This window comes from Silurus aristotelis, assembly GCF_946808225.1.
Source record: "Silurus aristotelis genome assembly, chromosome: 14".
Taxonomy (NCBI): Eukaryota; Metazoa; Chordata; class Actinopteri; order Siluriformes; family Siluridae; genus Silurus; species Silurus aristotelis.
In genome coordinates, this window is record NC_139587.1 from 10,368,060 (window position 1) to 10,383,438 (window position 15,379).

General features: G+C 36.2%; 1 protein-coding gene across 1 annotated transcript; it reads left to right on the forward strand.

Moving 5' to 3' along the window:
* Positions 1-12,873: 12,873 nt before the first annotated feature.
* On the forward strand, positions 12,874-15,379 carry sh2d1ab (SH2 domain containing 1A duplicate b). The gene is made up of 3 exons (XM_083561412.1): positions 12,874-13,232; positions 13,325-13,388; positions 14,791-15,379. Exons 1-3 carry the CDS (start codon positions 13,036-13,038, stop codon positions 14,926-14,928), a joined length of 399 nt encoding a protein of 132 aa, XP_083417538.1. The 5' UTR covers positions 12,874-13,035; the 3' UTR covers positions 14,929-15,379.

Sequence of the window (15,379 nt, forward strand, 5' to 3'; positions counted from 1 at the left end):
TTTTGTGCTTTGATGATTGGCAATTTTGGTTTAAGATGAATAGGAGATGATTTATAAGAATTTCACAAAAGTGTGTACACCTCTCACATTTCAGCAACCATTTTAGTATAACTCTTAAAAAATCATTATTATTAAAATTAAACTTGGATATATTTGAGTAGTCAATGTGCAGGTGGTATAGCAGTGCAGATTTGCGATCCTCTGAATAATAACTTAACATTATTGTCAAAATAGCTCGCAACAATATTAAAAACACTAAGTGATAACAGCTGTACCTCACTTCTTTTAATTTCGGCTTCTCCCATTAGGGGTCGCCACAGCGGATCATCTGTCTCCATACCCCTCTGTCCTCTACATCTGCCTCTTTTAACCCAACTACCTGCATGTCTTCCTTCACCACATCCATAAACCACCTCCTTGGTCTTCCTCTTTTCCTCCTACCTGGTGGCTCCATCCTCAGCAATGTCTCCTCTGCACATGTCCAAACCATCTCAATCTCGCCTTCCTCACCTTGTTTTCAAAACGACCTACATGCGCTGTCCCTCTAATAAACTTATTTCTAATCCTGTCCATCCTCGTCACTCCCAACGAAAACCTCAACATCTTCAGCTCTGCTACCTCCAGCTCCACCTACTGTCTTTTACTCAATGCCACGGTCTCTAAACCATACAACATCGTGGGTCTCACAACAGTCTTATAAACATTCCCTTTCACTCTCCCAGATATCCTTCTATCACAAATCACTCCTGCAACTCTTCTCCACCCACTCCACCCTGCCTGCTCCCTCCTACTCTTTTATTCACTTGAACACACGCTCCATTACTTTGCACAGCACTGTTGACCCCAGGTACCTGAACTCCTCCACCTTCACCACCTCTTCTCCCTGCAACTGCACCACTCCACTGCCCTCCCTCTCATTCACACACATGTACTCTGTCTTACTCCTACTAACTTTCATTCCTCTTCTCTCCAGCACATTCCTCCACCTCTCTCGGCTCTTCTCAACCTGCTCCCCACAAATCACAATATCAGCCGCAAACATCATAGTCAAAGGAGACTCCTGTCTGACTTTGTCCGTCAACCTGTCCATCACCACTGCAAACAGGAACGGGATCAGAGCCGATCCTTGATGCTGTCCAACCTCCACCTTGAACCAGTCTGTCTTTCCCACTGCACACTTCACTGCTGTCACACTGTCCTCATACATGTACTGCACCACCCTCACATACTTCTCTTGCACACCTGACTTCCTCATACAGTACCACAATTCCGTTCTCATCACCCTGTCGTACGCTTTCTCTAAATCCACAAACACACAATGCAACTCCTTCTGACCTTCTCTATACTTCTCCATCAACATTCTCAAAGCAAATACTGGGTCTGCGGTGCTTTTCCGCGGCATAAAACCATACTGCTGCTTACAGATGGTCACCTCTTCTCTCAGCCTGGCTTCCACTTCTCTTACCCATAACTTCTTGTTGTGACTGATCAACTGTATTTCCCTGTAGTTACTGCAGGTCTGCACATCTCCCTTGTTCTTAAAGATCGGTACCAGCACACTCCTCCATTCCTCAGGCATCCTCTCACCTTCCAAAAACCTGTTAAACAATCTGGTTAAAAACTTCACTGCTATTTCTCCTAAACATCTCCACGCTTCTACCGTTATGTCATCTGGTCCAACCGACTTTCCACTCTTCATCCTCTTAATCGCTGCTCTCATTTCCTCCTTACTAATCCTATCCCTTCCTGCTTTACCAACTCCACACCATCCAACCTTCTCTCTCTCTCATTTTCCTTGTTCATTAGCTGCTCAAAATACTCCCTTCATCTTCTCAACACACTCTCCTCACTAGTCAACACATTTCCATCTCCATCCTTTATTGCTCCAACTGAATTTCACACTACAGTCTTCTGCCTTCAGTTTCCACCATCTTATTCTTCTTTCAGTCCTCACTCTCCTCCTCTTCTTCTTTACCTCCAAAACCGTCCTACTGATCACCATCCGATGCTTTCTAGCCACACCTTCCTCCACTCTTATACATCACCCTATGCTTCTTCTTTTAAAAAAAGTTTTTACCACTGCCATTTCCATCCTTTTAGCAAAAGCTACCACCATCTGCCCTTCCATATTCCTCTCCTTAAAGCCATACCTAACCATCACCTCCTCATCACCTCTGTTACCTTCACCTACATGCCCATTGAAATCTGCCCCAATCACCAATCTTTCATTCCTAGGTACACCTTCTACCACTTTATCCACTACAGAATTTTTCCTTCTCCTCCATCTCACAACCCACTTGTGGAGCATAAGCACTGATGACATTTATCATCGCCCCTTCAACTTCCAGCTTCACGATCATCACCCTATCAGAAACTCTGTTCACCTCCACTACACTCTTACTGTACTCTTCTTTCAGAATCACCCCTACACCATTTCACTTTCCATCCACACCATGATAGAACAGTTTAAACCCACCTTCAATGTTCCTGGCCTTACTCCCTTCCACTTGGTCTCCTGAACACACAAAATATCTACCTTTCTCCTCTCCATGATATTTAGCTATCTCTCTCTCCCTTTACCAGTCATAGTACCAACATTTAAAGTACCAACCCTACAACCCTACATGCTTCATGTACTTCGTCCACCACTGCTAACATCCAGCAGCTCCGTGATGTCATTGTGGAGGAGTGGAAGAGGATCCCAGCAACAATCTGTGCACCTCTGGTGAATTCCATCCCCAGGAGTATTAAGGCAGTGCAAGTTAACAGTGGTGATCACACAAAATATTGACACTTTGGACACAGTTTTTACATGTTCACTTAGGTGTACTCACTTTTGTTGCCAGCTATTTAGACAATAAAGTCATTTTTTAGAGGACAGTAAATCTATACTGCTCTACAAGCTGCACATTGGCTACTCCAAAGTATATCAATGTTTCATTTCTATAGTATTGTCCCATCAGGAGTTATACTAAATGGTTTCTGAAACGTGATGGGTGTACTCACTTTTATGGGACCCTGTGTGTGTGTGTGTGTGTGTGTGTGTGTGTGTGTATATATACTGTATATATATATATATATATATATATATATATATATATATATATATATATATATATATATATATATATATATATATATATATACAGGTTTGTTGATGGTGGTATATATATGTATATATACAGTATATACTGTGTATATATATATATATATACTGTATATATGTATGTATATATACTGTATATATGTATGTATGTATTGTGGTGAAAAAACAGTATGGTTTCACGCCAAGGAAGAGCACCACAGATGCCTTACTTGCTTTGAGAATGTTGATGGAGAAGTATAGAGAAGGTCAGAAGGAGTTGCATTGTGTGTTTGTGGATTTAGAGAAAGCGAACGACAGGGTGCAGAGAGAGAAGTTGTGGTACGGTATGAGGAAGCCAGGTGTGTCAGAGAAGTATGTGAGGGTGGTGTAGGACATGTATGAGGACAGTGTGACAGCAGTGAAGTGTGCATTATAAACGACAGACTGCTTCAAGGTGGAGGTGGGATTGCATCAAGGATTGTCTCTGACCCCTTTCCTGTTTGCAGTGGTGATGGACAGGTTGACGGACGAGGTCAGACATAAGTCTCTATTACTATGATGTTTGCGGCTGATATTGTGATCTGTGGTGAGAGTAGGAAGCGGGTTGAGAAGAGCCTGGAGAGGTGGAGGTATGTGGAGAGAAGGGGAATGAAAGTCAGAAAGATTAAGACAGAGTACATGTGTGTGAATGAGAGGGAGAGTATTCGATTGGTGTGGTGCAGTGCGGTTGCAGGGAGAAGAGGTGGAGAAGGTGAATGAGTTTAGGTACCTGGGTCAACGGTGCAAAGTAATGGAGAGTGTTTTAGAGAAGTGAAGAAAAGACTGCAGGCAGGTTGGAGTGGGTGAAGAAGAGTTCCTGAAAGGATTTTTGATAAAAGGGTATCTGCAAGAGTAAAAAAGAAAGTTTATAGGACTGTGGTAGGACTATGTTGTATGGTTTAGAGACCGTGGCATTGACTATAAAACAGGAAGTGGAGCTGGAGGTAGCAGAGCTGAAGATGAGATTTTTATTGGGAGTGATGAGGATGAACAGGATTAGAAACAGGTTTATTAGAAGGATCACACGTAGGAACGTTTGGAGACAAGGTGATAGAGGCTAGATCGAGATTGTTTTGACATGTGCAAAGGAGGGACATGGGTTATATCGGTAGGAGAATGCTAAAGATTGAGCTGCCAGGAAGGAGGAAAAGAGGAATGCCAAGAAGGAGGGATGGATGTGGTGAGGGAAGACATGCAGGTAGTTGATTTGAAAGAGCCAGATGTATAGGACAAAATAGTATGGAGACAGATGATCTGCTGTGGCAACCCCTAATTGGAGTAGTCTAAAGAAAAAGAAATCAAAATTATTGCCTTGTGTTCTAGGTCCTTTAGCTACATTTTATTATTTTTTTTGAACAGATTATTCCAAAAGCAATTGAACTAGTGCTAAAAGTAATACATTATTCCATTAGTCTTGGCTATGTATATAAATCTTGCTGTGGGCTCACCACCTGCAGGAGGGACCGTAAGGGACGGTGCTGTGAGGATTGGGCAGCAGTCGAAGGCGGGGGCCTGCTTAGACTGCTGCCCCCGCGACCCGGATTACGGATAAGCGGGAGAAAATGAATGAATGAATGAATGTATATAAATCATTAAAACTTGCAGATATCAACCCCATAATTAAAAAACCTGACCTCAACCCCTGTCAGCTGGCCAACTTTAGGCCAATTTAAATGTCCCCTTTATCTCCAAGTTTCTAGAAAATTGTTGGAACAGCAGTTATGCTCATAGGAAAAACAGGCTTTCACTCTTTTTTTCTTATGCTCAAATTGTGATATAACCAACAAATATTCAATTATTAGTAAATAGCTCATTCTTTATTTTATTTATAGTATAAACTTTTCTCCCAGATATTTAGAATTATAAAGTAAGATGTGAATTTATGTTGTTTTAGTTTAATTTTCTCAATATTCAATCAGGTGATGCCTAACCCTCTCTGTTTTATATCTTAAAAAGCATTTGGGTCTCATGTGAACTGTAACAGACTTATAGCAGGGTCAAAATATCTGATAGGACACATTACAGTTTATCAAAATCCGTTACCTCCTCTATTTCACACAGAATAACTTAAATGTTCTCCACACATCCATCAGAATAATTATCCTACTGTTATATGGTTGATAATGCCTGACACACCCGTCTGATTATTTCAAGTGTCCTCATGTGTTTTATTAATGTAACCAATTATTTTAACCACAAAGGTAAAACATACTGTAAGTACCATTTAATACTATTGTATAGTGTAATGTACATAATAATATACATTTGTACATTATGTACATTTTTATACAGTGTAGCAGACTGTTGACATTAACTACAGTCCAATCCATCCTCAAAGCGCCCGTTCTTACGGCAGAATTTCATGGAACCACCCAAGGCGTTGATGAGAAACCGTCCCGAGCTGCACAGAGTGGCCTCCAGTCGAAGAGAACCCTATCCAGAGTCAGGCCTGGACGAAGTGGGAAGATCCATGGAGGGGAGAGGGGCAGGAATAGTGGTCACTGGAACCTCAGGAGCATGTTTAGCTCGACTGAGAGAAAGAGAGAGAGAAGAGGGGTGACAGGAAGAGAAGGATATGGATTATTATGTCTTTATTGTTGTATGAAAGTTAATATCACTGTGCAGTTTGGACTCCGGCAAAGACTCACTATGGCAGCATAACTAAAAGGAGACCCAGAACGTAACACCAACATGAGGGATCTCTGGGATAAGAGACGACCCACCACACCACCATCAACAAACCTGAGTGAACGTGTGAGAGTGAGCGGACGACACCATACAAATATTCTAGTTCACCAAACACTATATCCATGATCCCTCCAGATCTGCGCCTTTACCTAAGAAAAAAAAGAATACTGATAAAAGACTTAAATATGTTTTCAACCTCGACTTGAACACTGAGACTGTGTCTGAGTCCCGAACACTGATTGGAAGGCTGTTCCATAACTGTGGGGCTTTATAAGAGAAAGATCTGCCCCCTGCTGTAGTCTTCATTATTTGAGAGACCAACAGATAGCCTGCACCTTTTGATCTAAGTAGGCATGGAGGATCATACTGGTACAGAAGTTCACTCAGATACTGCGGTGCGAGACTGTTAAGTGCTTTATACGTCAGTAGTAGTATTTTATAATCAATGCGAGATTTGATTGGGAGCAGTGTAAACTCATTAAAACCGGAATGATGTGGTCATATTTTCTAGATCTAGTGAGGATCCTTGCTACTGCATTCTGAACTAACTGAAGCTTAATTATGCACTTACTCGCACACCCAGACAGTAAAGCGTTACAGTAGTCTAATATAGATGTGACACAAGCATAAATAATTTTTTTTTTATTTTATTTAAACAGACTTGTTGTTCAGAGTTAGTTTATCCAAGATACAAGGAGGTAACATCATAAGATGATTGGCCTGTTGCATGATGAGAGGAGTCTGCAGTTGCAGGAGGAGAGGAGTAAGCAGTAGAAGGAGGAGAGAAGTCTGCAGTTGCAGGAGGAGAGGAGTCAGCAGCTAGAGAAGTTTGCAGGTGGAGGTGAAAAGGAATCTGCAGGTGGTGAAAGAGATGAGGTCATATTAGGGGGCTGAGAGGGGTCAAATTGTTGACACCTCAATTTGTGAGGTATCCTTGGAGCCTCCTTATGATGGTGTTTAAGATGCTCAATGTTGACTTTGCATATTGACTAAATAATCTGGGTCAATGTTTCTTTTTTTGCTCTGTTCACTGCGCACATTTTGAACATTTGAACATCACCTTTTTCAGCAATTTGAGCTATGGTAGATCGGACCTCACGGACCAGTCTTTGCTTCCCATGTGCATTAATGAGCCTTGGCCGCCCTTTTGAGAACTTGCACAATTCGTGGCTGACTAAATACTTTTTTGCCCCACTGTATATGTACATGTATATATAGAGATTTGTGCTCATTCAGCCACAAGGGTGGTAGTTGTCAGGTACTGATGAAGGTGAGGTGAGGAGGCCTGGTGTGCAGTCTGTGTTCACATTAATCCCGAAGGTGTTCAGTAAGGTTGAAGGTCTATAGCAGGTGATTTTCCACTCATTAAGAATATATTTATATAGCTGGCTTTGTGCACAGGGGAATTATGCTGGAACAGGTTTGGGTCTGCTAGTTCAAGTGAAGGAAAAACTTTATGCTGCCAGTTCTAAAGACGTTTTATACATTTGTGTACCTCCAACTTTGTGCTAACTATTTGGGGAAGATTAACACAGCTATATGTTAATCATCCCCAAATAGTTAGACCCAAGGAGGAGACCTAAACCTGTTCCAGCATAATTACCCTGTGCACAAAGCCAGCTATATAAATATATTCTTTATAAGTCAACCTTATTGAACACCTTTGGGATTAATGTGAACACAGATTGCACAAGACCTCTTCAATTTACCTACATCAGTACCTGACTACTAACACCCTTGTGGCTGAATGAGCACAAATCTCTGCAACATATACAGTGTTGCAAAAAAGTATTTAGTCAGCCACCAATTGTGCAAGTTCTCCCACTTAAAAAGATGAGAGAGGCCTGTAACTTTTATCATAGGTGCATTTTAACTATGAGAGACAAAAGACAGGTATGCTAAAACTTTTTGCCACATAGTGTGGATATTGGCATTATCAAAGACTTCTTTTTGCCAAAGTTAAGATGGTTTAAATTTTATTTTAAGTGTTAATATTTGAAATTTGAATATGAATTTGAATTTGAATTGAAATTAATATTTCAATTATTTTTAATCAAATCTGGGTACAAAAAAACATTTTGTTACTCATACTAGCTATATATATATATATATATATATATATATATATATATATATATATATATATATATATATATATATATATATAAATAATTAATCAGTCACATAAAAGTAATCGAAATAAGTATAGATTTAGTGTGATTAGGGTGACATTTCAAAATATATAAATGTGGCTCTATTTTTAAAAATCCGTGATCGACATGTTCACATTCAAGTAACTTTACTGGCATTAGCAAAGTCGAATTTACAGGCAGCAGTGGGCAAACAATCTGATGGAAAGGTTGACAAAATCACTGAAAAGAAATATATTGATGGATATATTGATTAAATTATGCTTATTTTATAGACATAGTGATGTCCTTAACAACCTTGTTATATTTTTTCTTCTCTGCTAATTACTTAGCAATCATGCAGAAATTCGAGGCGCTCTGTTTCAGGATGTAGCGCCGATGTTTTTTTCCATCTTTGGAATATTCTCCTTCTAAAATAAACTTTATAAATTTCATAACCATGTTATTAACCATTGATTAAACTGAAATAACTTGCAGATTATGACCGACGATTAATTGGTTATAATCACAAATACGTTTTTAGTGAATGCTGAAGAAATTGGAGCACCCACATGACGTGTAGAATACACGGGGAGAGCAGGGAAGACCTTGCAAAAAGTGGTTAATAAACAAAAAATTTAAGTGCATAAAAAGCTGCAAATAAAAAAAAAACAATAATTATTTAAAATAATAATAATAATAATAATAATAATAATAATAATAATAATAATAATAATAATAATAATAATAATAATAAACAATTAAGGGACATAGAAAATAGCAAAAAAATAATTCTGTGTGAAATGGGAGGGGGGTGTAGGGGATTCTGATCAACTGTAATAGTGCCCTATCAGATATAGTAACCCTGCTGTAAGTCTGTTACAGCAGTTCACATGAAACCCAAATGTTTTTTGTTTATGGATACATTTATTGGATACATTTATTAGGTAACAAAATGTTACATTTGTTTTGTATTAATATATTAATTAAGGTTTTCAAAATGCAAATTGATTTTAACAGTACTGGTTATATTAACAGGCGATTAATGCATTTCTGTTTGACCAGTTTTAATAAAAATATAAATAAATAAATATAAAAGAGGCTAAATTAAAACCTTCAGCACAACACACATTTATTCTTGATATCTTTTCTTTGCTCAGATATCGAAAACAAATAAATAAAGTCAGAAATAAAATTTTCAATCAGTAAACATTTGTTTTACTTATGCGCCAAGTCAACACATCAGTCGAATATGTTAAGGGTCTACTTTTACTTTATGTACACACTCATAATAACAACAAAATGTTGCGCTTTTGTAAAGTAAAAAAAACAGATGCTGGAACAGATTTAAGTCTCCTATTACTAGTGAAAGAAAAAAATTATGTTACCACATCCCAAGACATCCTATCAGTGGTTGACCAGCAAGGCATTCTTTGCTGGTCTAAACTCTATCAGAATCACTGACTTACATTTAAATATATTTTTTTCCATGAATATGTATTAAATTATTCTCATTAATCAACTGTTTTCATAGCTTTTCTCTCGGATGAACTGCTGCACCACAGAGTATAAGTATCGATTTCAACCATCAAATCAGATAGTGCCATAAGACCAAACAGAAATTAACAGTGCAGGCTTTTGTTAGATTAAAAAGTTATGTTGCTTAAAGCTCTTGCATTAACCAATCAGATTGTGATTTGACCACTCTAAGGCCCCCTGGAAGGTGTCGAGTCATGTCAGTATTTTCACATCCTTTATTTGATGGTCACAGTGCAGACTACTGCAACCCACATTTGTAGCAAACTGTACAAACTCAAATATATTTGTGTGGATTGAATAGCTGTATTTTTTTTTTTTACAATGGCTGATATATAAGAAGAAATTGATTTGGTCACAGATATACTTACAATGACATTTTAAAGATGGGCCATTCAAGAAAAGCTGGACATCATGAGAAAAGGTCAGCCAAAACAGATCAAACCAATTCAAAACGAATGCAAACATTCTCTGATTATGTAATCTGTATGAAAGTTATAAGAGGTGCAGTTTCTCCGGTATCACCTCATTAACCTTCTGTGTGGAAACAGCAAAAGTCCAGACTGGTATCATGATGATTTACGTAATATAAAACACCATAATTTTTTTTCAAAACATTTTGAGTATAGTTTTATTAATAATAAACATACATTTGCATAAAGAATCCATATATGTCCATGTCCATGTTAGAGTAGTGAAAACTTGATAAGTATTATTTTAAGCGACATTTAGAACAGATAAAAATATGCGATTAAGTTGCATCTAATAAAGAGTTAACTCAGGACAATCATGCGATTAATCACGATTATATATTTGAATTGATTGACAGCCTTAGATTAAACAGAATAATTTCCCCTATATATAATTATTATTATTTTTTTTACTTTTTATGTAAGTAGTATTCAGCCTCATGTATGTTGTAAAAAAACAGTGAAAATGCTCTCATCACAAATTGCTGCTGTGTAATTGCTTTAAGAACAGTAATTTCAATGTGTACAAATATACACTTTTTTTTTTTTTAATATCTAAATGTTTATGCTTATTAATAGAGACTTTCTTTAAAATGCTAGCTGTCCCTAATAGAACCAAATTTCAATGGCTTGTTAGAAAACATACACATCTTGCCTAGGATTATGGTAAACACTCTAAACAAAACAATATGTTTTGCACACAAGTAAAATGCTGTATATTTTTTCTACTATAAGCAGTAACATTGTCCACAATTGAAGTCAAAACTCCTCGTGGGGTTTCTGATCTTTTTAAACCTTTCACTGCCTTCAGTAAGCACAGCAGGGGTTGGTTTCGGAAGTGTAAACCATAATGTTCACAGTCTCAGTCTGTCTACAGGCCATAACTTCAGGTAGTTATAAATAACACAAGGCCATATTTAGACCTGGCTATATATATATATATATATATATATATATATATATATATATATATATATATATATATATATATATATATATATATATATATATATATATATATTACAGGTGCATCTCAATAAATTTGAATATCATTAAAAAGTTTATTTATTTTAGTAATTCAATACAAAACGTAAAAAATCATTACAGTATCTCAGAAAAGTATACTGTGAAAAAGTTAAATATTGGAGACCCATGGTGTCACACTCTAGTCAGCTAGTTAAATCCAAACAAATACAAAGGTTTCCAGAACGCAGTCTGGTTCAGGTTTCCAGAACTCAGTTTGGTTCACCCTGCACATGGAGGGTAAGACACAAAAGGTCATGTGGTAGAAATGTGGTAGAAAAAGGTGAAACGAAGCCCATTCAAGAATTTGGGGGAGATTCACAAGGAGTGGACTGCAGCTGGTCAGTGCTTCAAGAGCCACAATGCACAAAAACATCTATGTGCTACAAGTGATGCATTCCTTTTACATGTTCATTTATTAGTTACTTTGTACTAGATACTTGGTAGGGGCTCCTTTGCCTTACCTTGCCTCAATTTGGCATGGCATAAAACTTCCTGGTAGATGGCTGTGCTGACCTTCGACTTGATAGAACACAGTGGATTTAATTAGCAGATTAGAGTATGACACCACGCATTTGGGGTTTTATTAGCTGTAGACCATAATCATCAAAATAAAAAAAAAACGTTATTTTTTGTATTTAATAACTAAAATAAATCGACTTTTTTATTATATTATAATTTATTCAGATGCACCTGTATATAGTAGGATATTCTTGTAAAACAACCTGTTCCTTGAAACATCTTTAAAAAATGTTTTTTTGTACAGCCATTAGAGGAAGACATTTCACAAGAATTAAATTTTTTTTGTCGTCCATTGAACTTGGTTTTAAGAAGCAGATGTCAAGGTCACGTCAGCACAGAGAAAGAATGAAAAAGGATAAACATGAATTTTTCTTTACCATTAACACATTTTTATAAATGTATTGACTTATTTATTGGTTTTTTTTTTTTTTATTAAATTTATACAATCTTCTTACTTGCTTTCTGATTCACATTTATGATAACATTTGGCTGAACATAAAACATTTTAATTAGGTATTGTAAGCAACAGAGAAACTTTTTTCAGTAAAAAAACCTATAGATTATTTATAATAACTATGCATTATCAGGAAAAAAGCAGTAAGTATACGAGAATAAAGCATCAAACATAACCAAGTTTCAACTTCAAAACTGTATTCTCTTACCAAGCTGGAAGACCTCCATGCTAATGAAAGCTTTTTTAGTAAACAGCCAAGAAAGCTTGAATAGATATTTGTGGTGAACAGCATGAGTTTTTAGAGGATTAAATGCCACACAGAACAAGTAACTTCATTTTACCTGCCAATGCATTATGAACTTTCTTCTTACTTTCAATAGAAACAGTGGTTCAAATGAAACAAAATCCGTCATTTAAAAATCATGTTTTATCACAAACTCATTTTCATTACATTAAAATGATGCCTAAAATAAAACTCTGTTTCATTGAAATAATGCAAGTTTGAATCTCAAAAGAAATAAATGTTTCAAGTATCTGTGTGGCTTAAATTATTAAAAATGATCAATGTTTTCAATTTGAGTATAATGTTGAAAACCCATTTCACAAAAGGCTGCAAAAAACTGTTTAATCATAAATCTAGCCACAACATCTGAAGAGAAACCTGACCAAGTACAACTAAGTTTCATAAACTATTCTGAACGCTATTTCAAGAAATACTTAAAGGCAAAACATAATCTGTTTTCCATGATGACCTCCTTTGTTTCTATTTTGTTTTATGCTATAAGAAATGTATATACTACAGCAGGTTGCAGTACAGATTGATAAATTAAGTATCATAATGCATATTGTGATAGATTCCCAACTTTCAAATAGAGTCAATGTTATATAGGTAAGGTAAATGCATAATCTGATAAGGAGTAAAATGTAGTAAAGTTTGTAGACGTGTACTAAAACAGAATGTGCTTTATCTCACCTAAGTTCACAACCAACCAGTTTAACTGACATTTTCCTCACTTGCACAAACAGTTCTTTCGGAAAACATCTTTTGTCTTTTGATGTTATTTCCTGCCTTCACGTCATTTCCTGTAGATGGAACCACTACCTCTTGGTACTTCTGAGATAAGGCAGAGAACCGCAACAAGCAGCACAATGGAATCGCTGCCTGTTTATCATGGGGCCATCGGCCGAGAGATGTGTGAGAGGCGCCTGGGTGAGGCTGGCAGGAATGGCAGTTACTTAATACGAGACAGTGAAAGTGTCCCTGGTTCTTACTGTCTCTGTGTTCTGTAAGTTCATCATAAACAATAACTTTTTTTACTTCATTTCCTAATTTCCTTTACTAAAATATGTTAATTTGAGTTTCATTTCACATTGACAGGTATAGTGGCTATGTGTACACTTACCGCATACAGCAAGACAATGCAGGCTCCTGGTCAGCTGAGGTGAGACTCTAATTACTTTCATTACTTAATGTTTGTTGTAAAATAAATGTGTTTTTGCAGTAGTTATCTTAAAATGTAGATTTTAGGAACAATATTTTATAAATAAACATAAAATAAATAGTTTGTGGCCCTTTTACAAGCACAAAAATTTAGAAATGGATAATATTGTGGATAATAGTGGATAATATTGTAATTAAAAATAAGGATGTGAAAATTGGACACTTTGTGTATGCTGCCCAAAAACTGCACCTCTGAAGCTATCTTTCATTTTTTTTAAGAATTATTGCAACTGGTTGGCACCTTATTTTTCACTTCGTAGTTAATTTTCTCGAATTCTAAGCACAAACCAATCACACACAATGCATTCATGCATTCTATATTAGTTCATGCATGCTGAATCAGCAACTTTATATATCAGCTGAGCTGTGAATAAATTCCCTTTAAGTATACTCAACATTCAAATACGCAAATCATAATCTCTTAGGTAAATCTTTTACACTTGTCACATCAAGTTATGTACAAATTGGAATATACTGAGATGAACTAAACAAAGGAGCAACAAATAAATAATTATAGCTGATAAATTCATAAATAAATTATGGTCATTACTAAAACCTCACAGCACAAAAATGTGTTTGTTCCGGAATTTTAGGATTTAACCAGTTACCTACATATAGAATTGCAGATATTATGAAGCAAATGCGAGTGCAGCTTTTATAATACATAAAAAAAAAATTTATTGTCCAGCAAAAAAACTTTTGACAATCTGAATAATCTGACAATCTGACAATTAATCTGACAATTTCAGATTAAATGTCTTTGAGAAGTCATAAAGTCACATTGTTAAATCTAGTAATAATTATTTAGTAGTAGTAATCTGCATGAATGTCAGGGAACCATCCCCAGCCACTCTTAGTGCCGGTCCCAAGCCCGGATAAATTGGGGAGGGTTGCGTTAGGAAGGGCATCCAGCATAAAACATGTGCCAAATCAAACGTGCGGAGGATCCGCTGTGGCGACCCCTAACGGGAGAAGCCGAAAAGAAAGTTTAATCTGCATGAATGTGAAATGCTTAATTTTATAATGTATAATAGGTGACTTATTTTCCTGAAAAAAGAATTTTGTAACCCTTCATGGAAATTGTAACTGCAAACAAAGTTTCAGTTTAACAGTTTCCATTTTGTGCTTTGGCAAATGTGGAGGTGGCAAAAATAGGAAAATGAACAAAACCAGTATTAGAGAGAAAGTAAGCCAGCAAGCACTGCAAATCCACAAATACATTGGTATGTTTGGGTGTGCACATTATTTATTTATTTATTTATTTATGCTCATATCATCTCAGTTTACAGTAATTTTTTAATAGCCAGTATCAGTAACAATGCTTTCTATTTGTGATTTTGCAGACTGCAGCTGGTCAACAGAAACGCTTGTTTCGTAAAGTGAAGAATTTGATAAGTGCTTTTGAGAAACCAGACCAGGGAATTGCCACTCCTTTACTCTACCCTGTGACTGTTCAGAATTCTTATAATCATCCCAAATAAACACCTCAGCCAGACCATGAGAGAAGAAACTAAAAGATTCTGACACTCATTCTATATTATTATTATTATTATTATTATTATTATTATTATTATTAATATTATTATTATTATTATTATTATTATTATTATTATTGTTGTTGTTGTTGTTGCTCTTTTTAACTATGGATTTTTATTTTTGTTGTACCCTTGATTATAATTATAATAAGTTCTAATCCTTTCCCAAAAATGTATATATTTTATGCTGAGCAAAAATAAATTATGACTAAATAAATAATAGGAAAGTAGTTCATTTGTGATTGGTAGTTGTAAAGTAAGTGGTAATGGTACTCATTTTTATATACACCCTGCAATGCTCCTATGTTTGGTTACTATTGTAAGTGACACCTAATATTGTGCAAATTGTACAAATGCAATAATAATTGCAAAATAAATATTTCAAGTTGACCTGAAA

What these genes read in the sequence shown, in the direction of transcription:
- sh2d1ab (XM_083561412.1), top strand. Translation starts at nt 13,036, where the DNA reads ATGGAACCACTACCTCTTGGTACTTCTGAGATAAGGCAGAGAACCGCA. An exon ending in TCTTACTGTCTCTGTGTTCT is followed by an intron (nt 13,233 to 13,324) that starts GTAAGTTCATCA and finishes TCACATTGACAG; the next exon opens with GTATAGTGGCTATGTGTACA. An exon ending in CAGGCTCCTGGTCAGCTGAG is followed by an intron (nt 13,389 to 14,790) that starts GTGAGACTCTAA and finishes GTGATTTTGCAG; the next exon opens with ACTGCAGCTGGTCAACAGAA.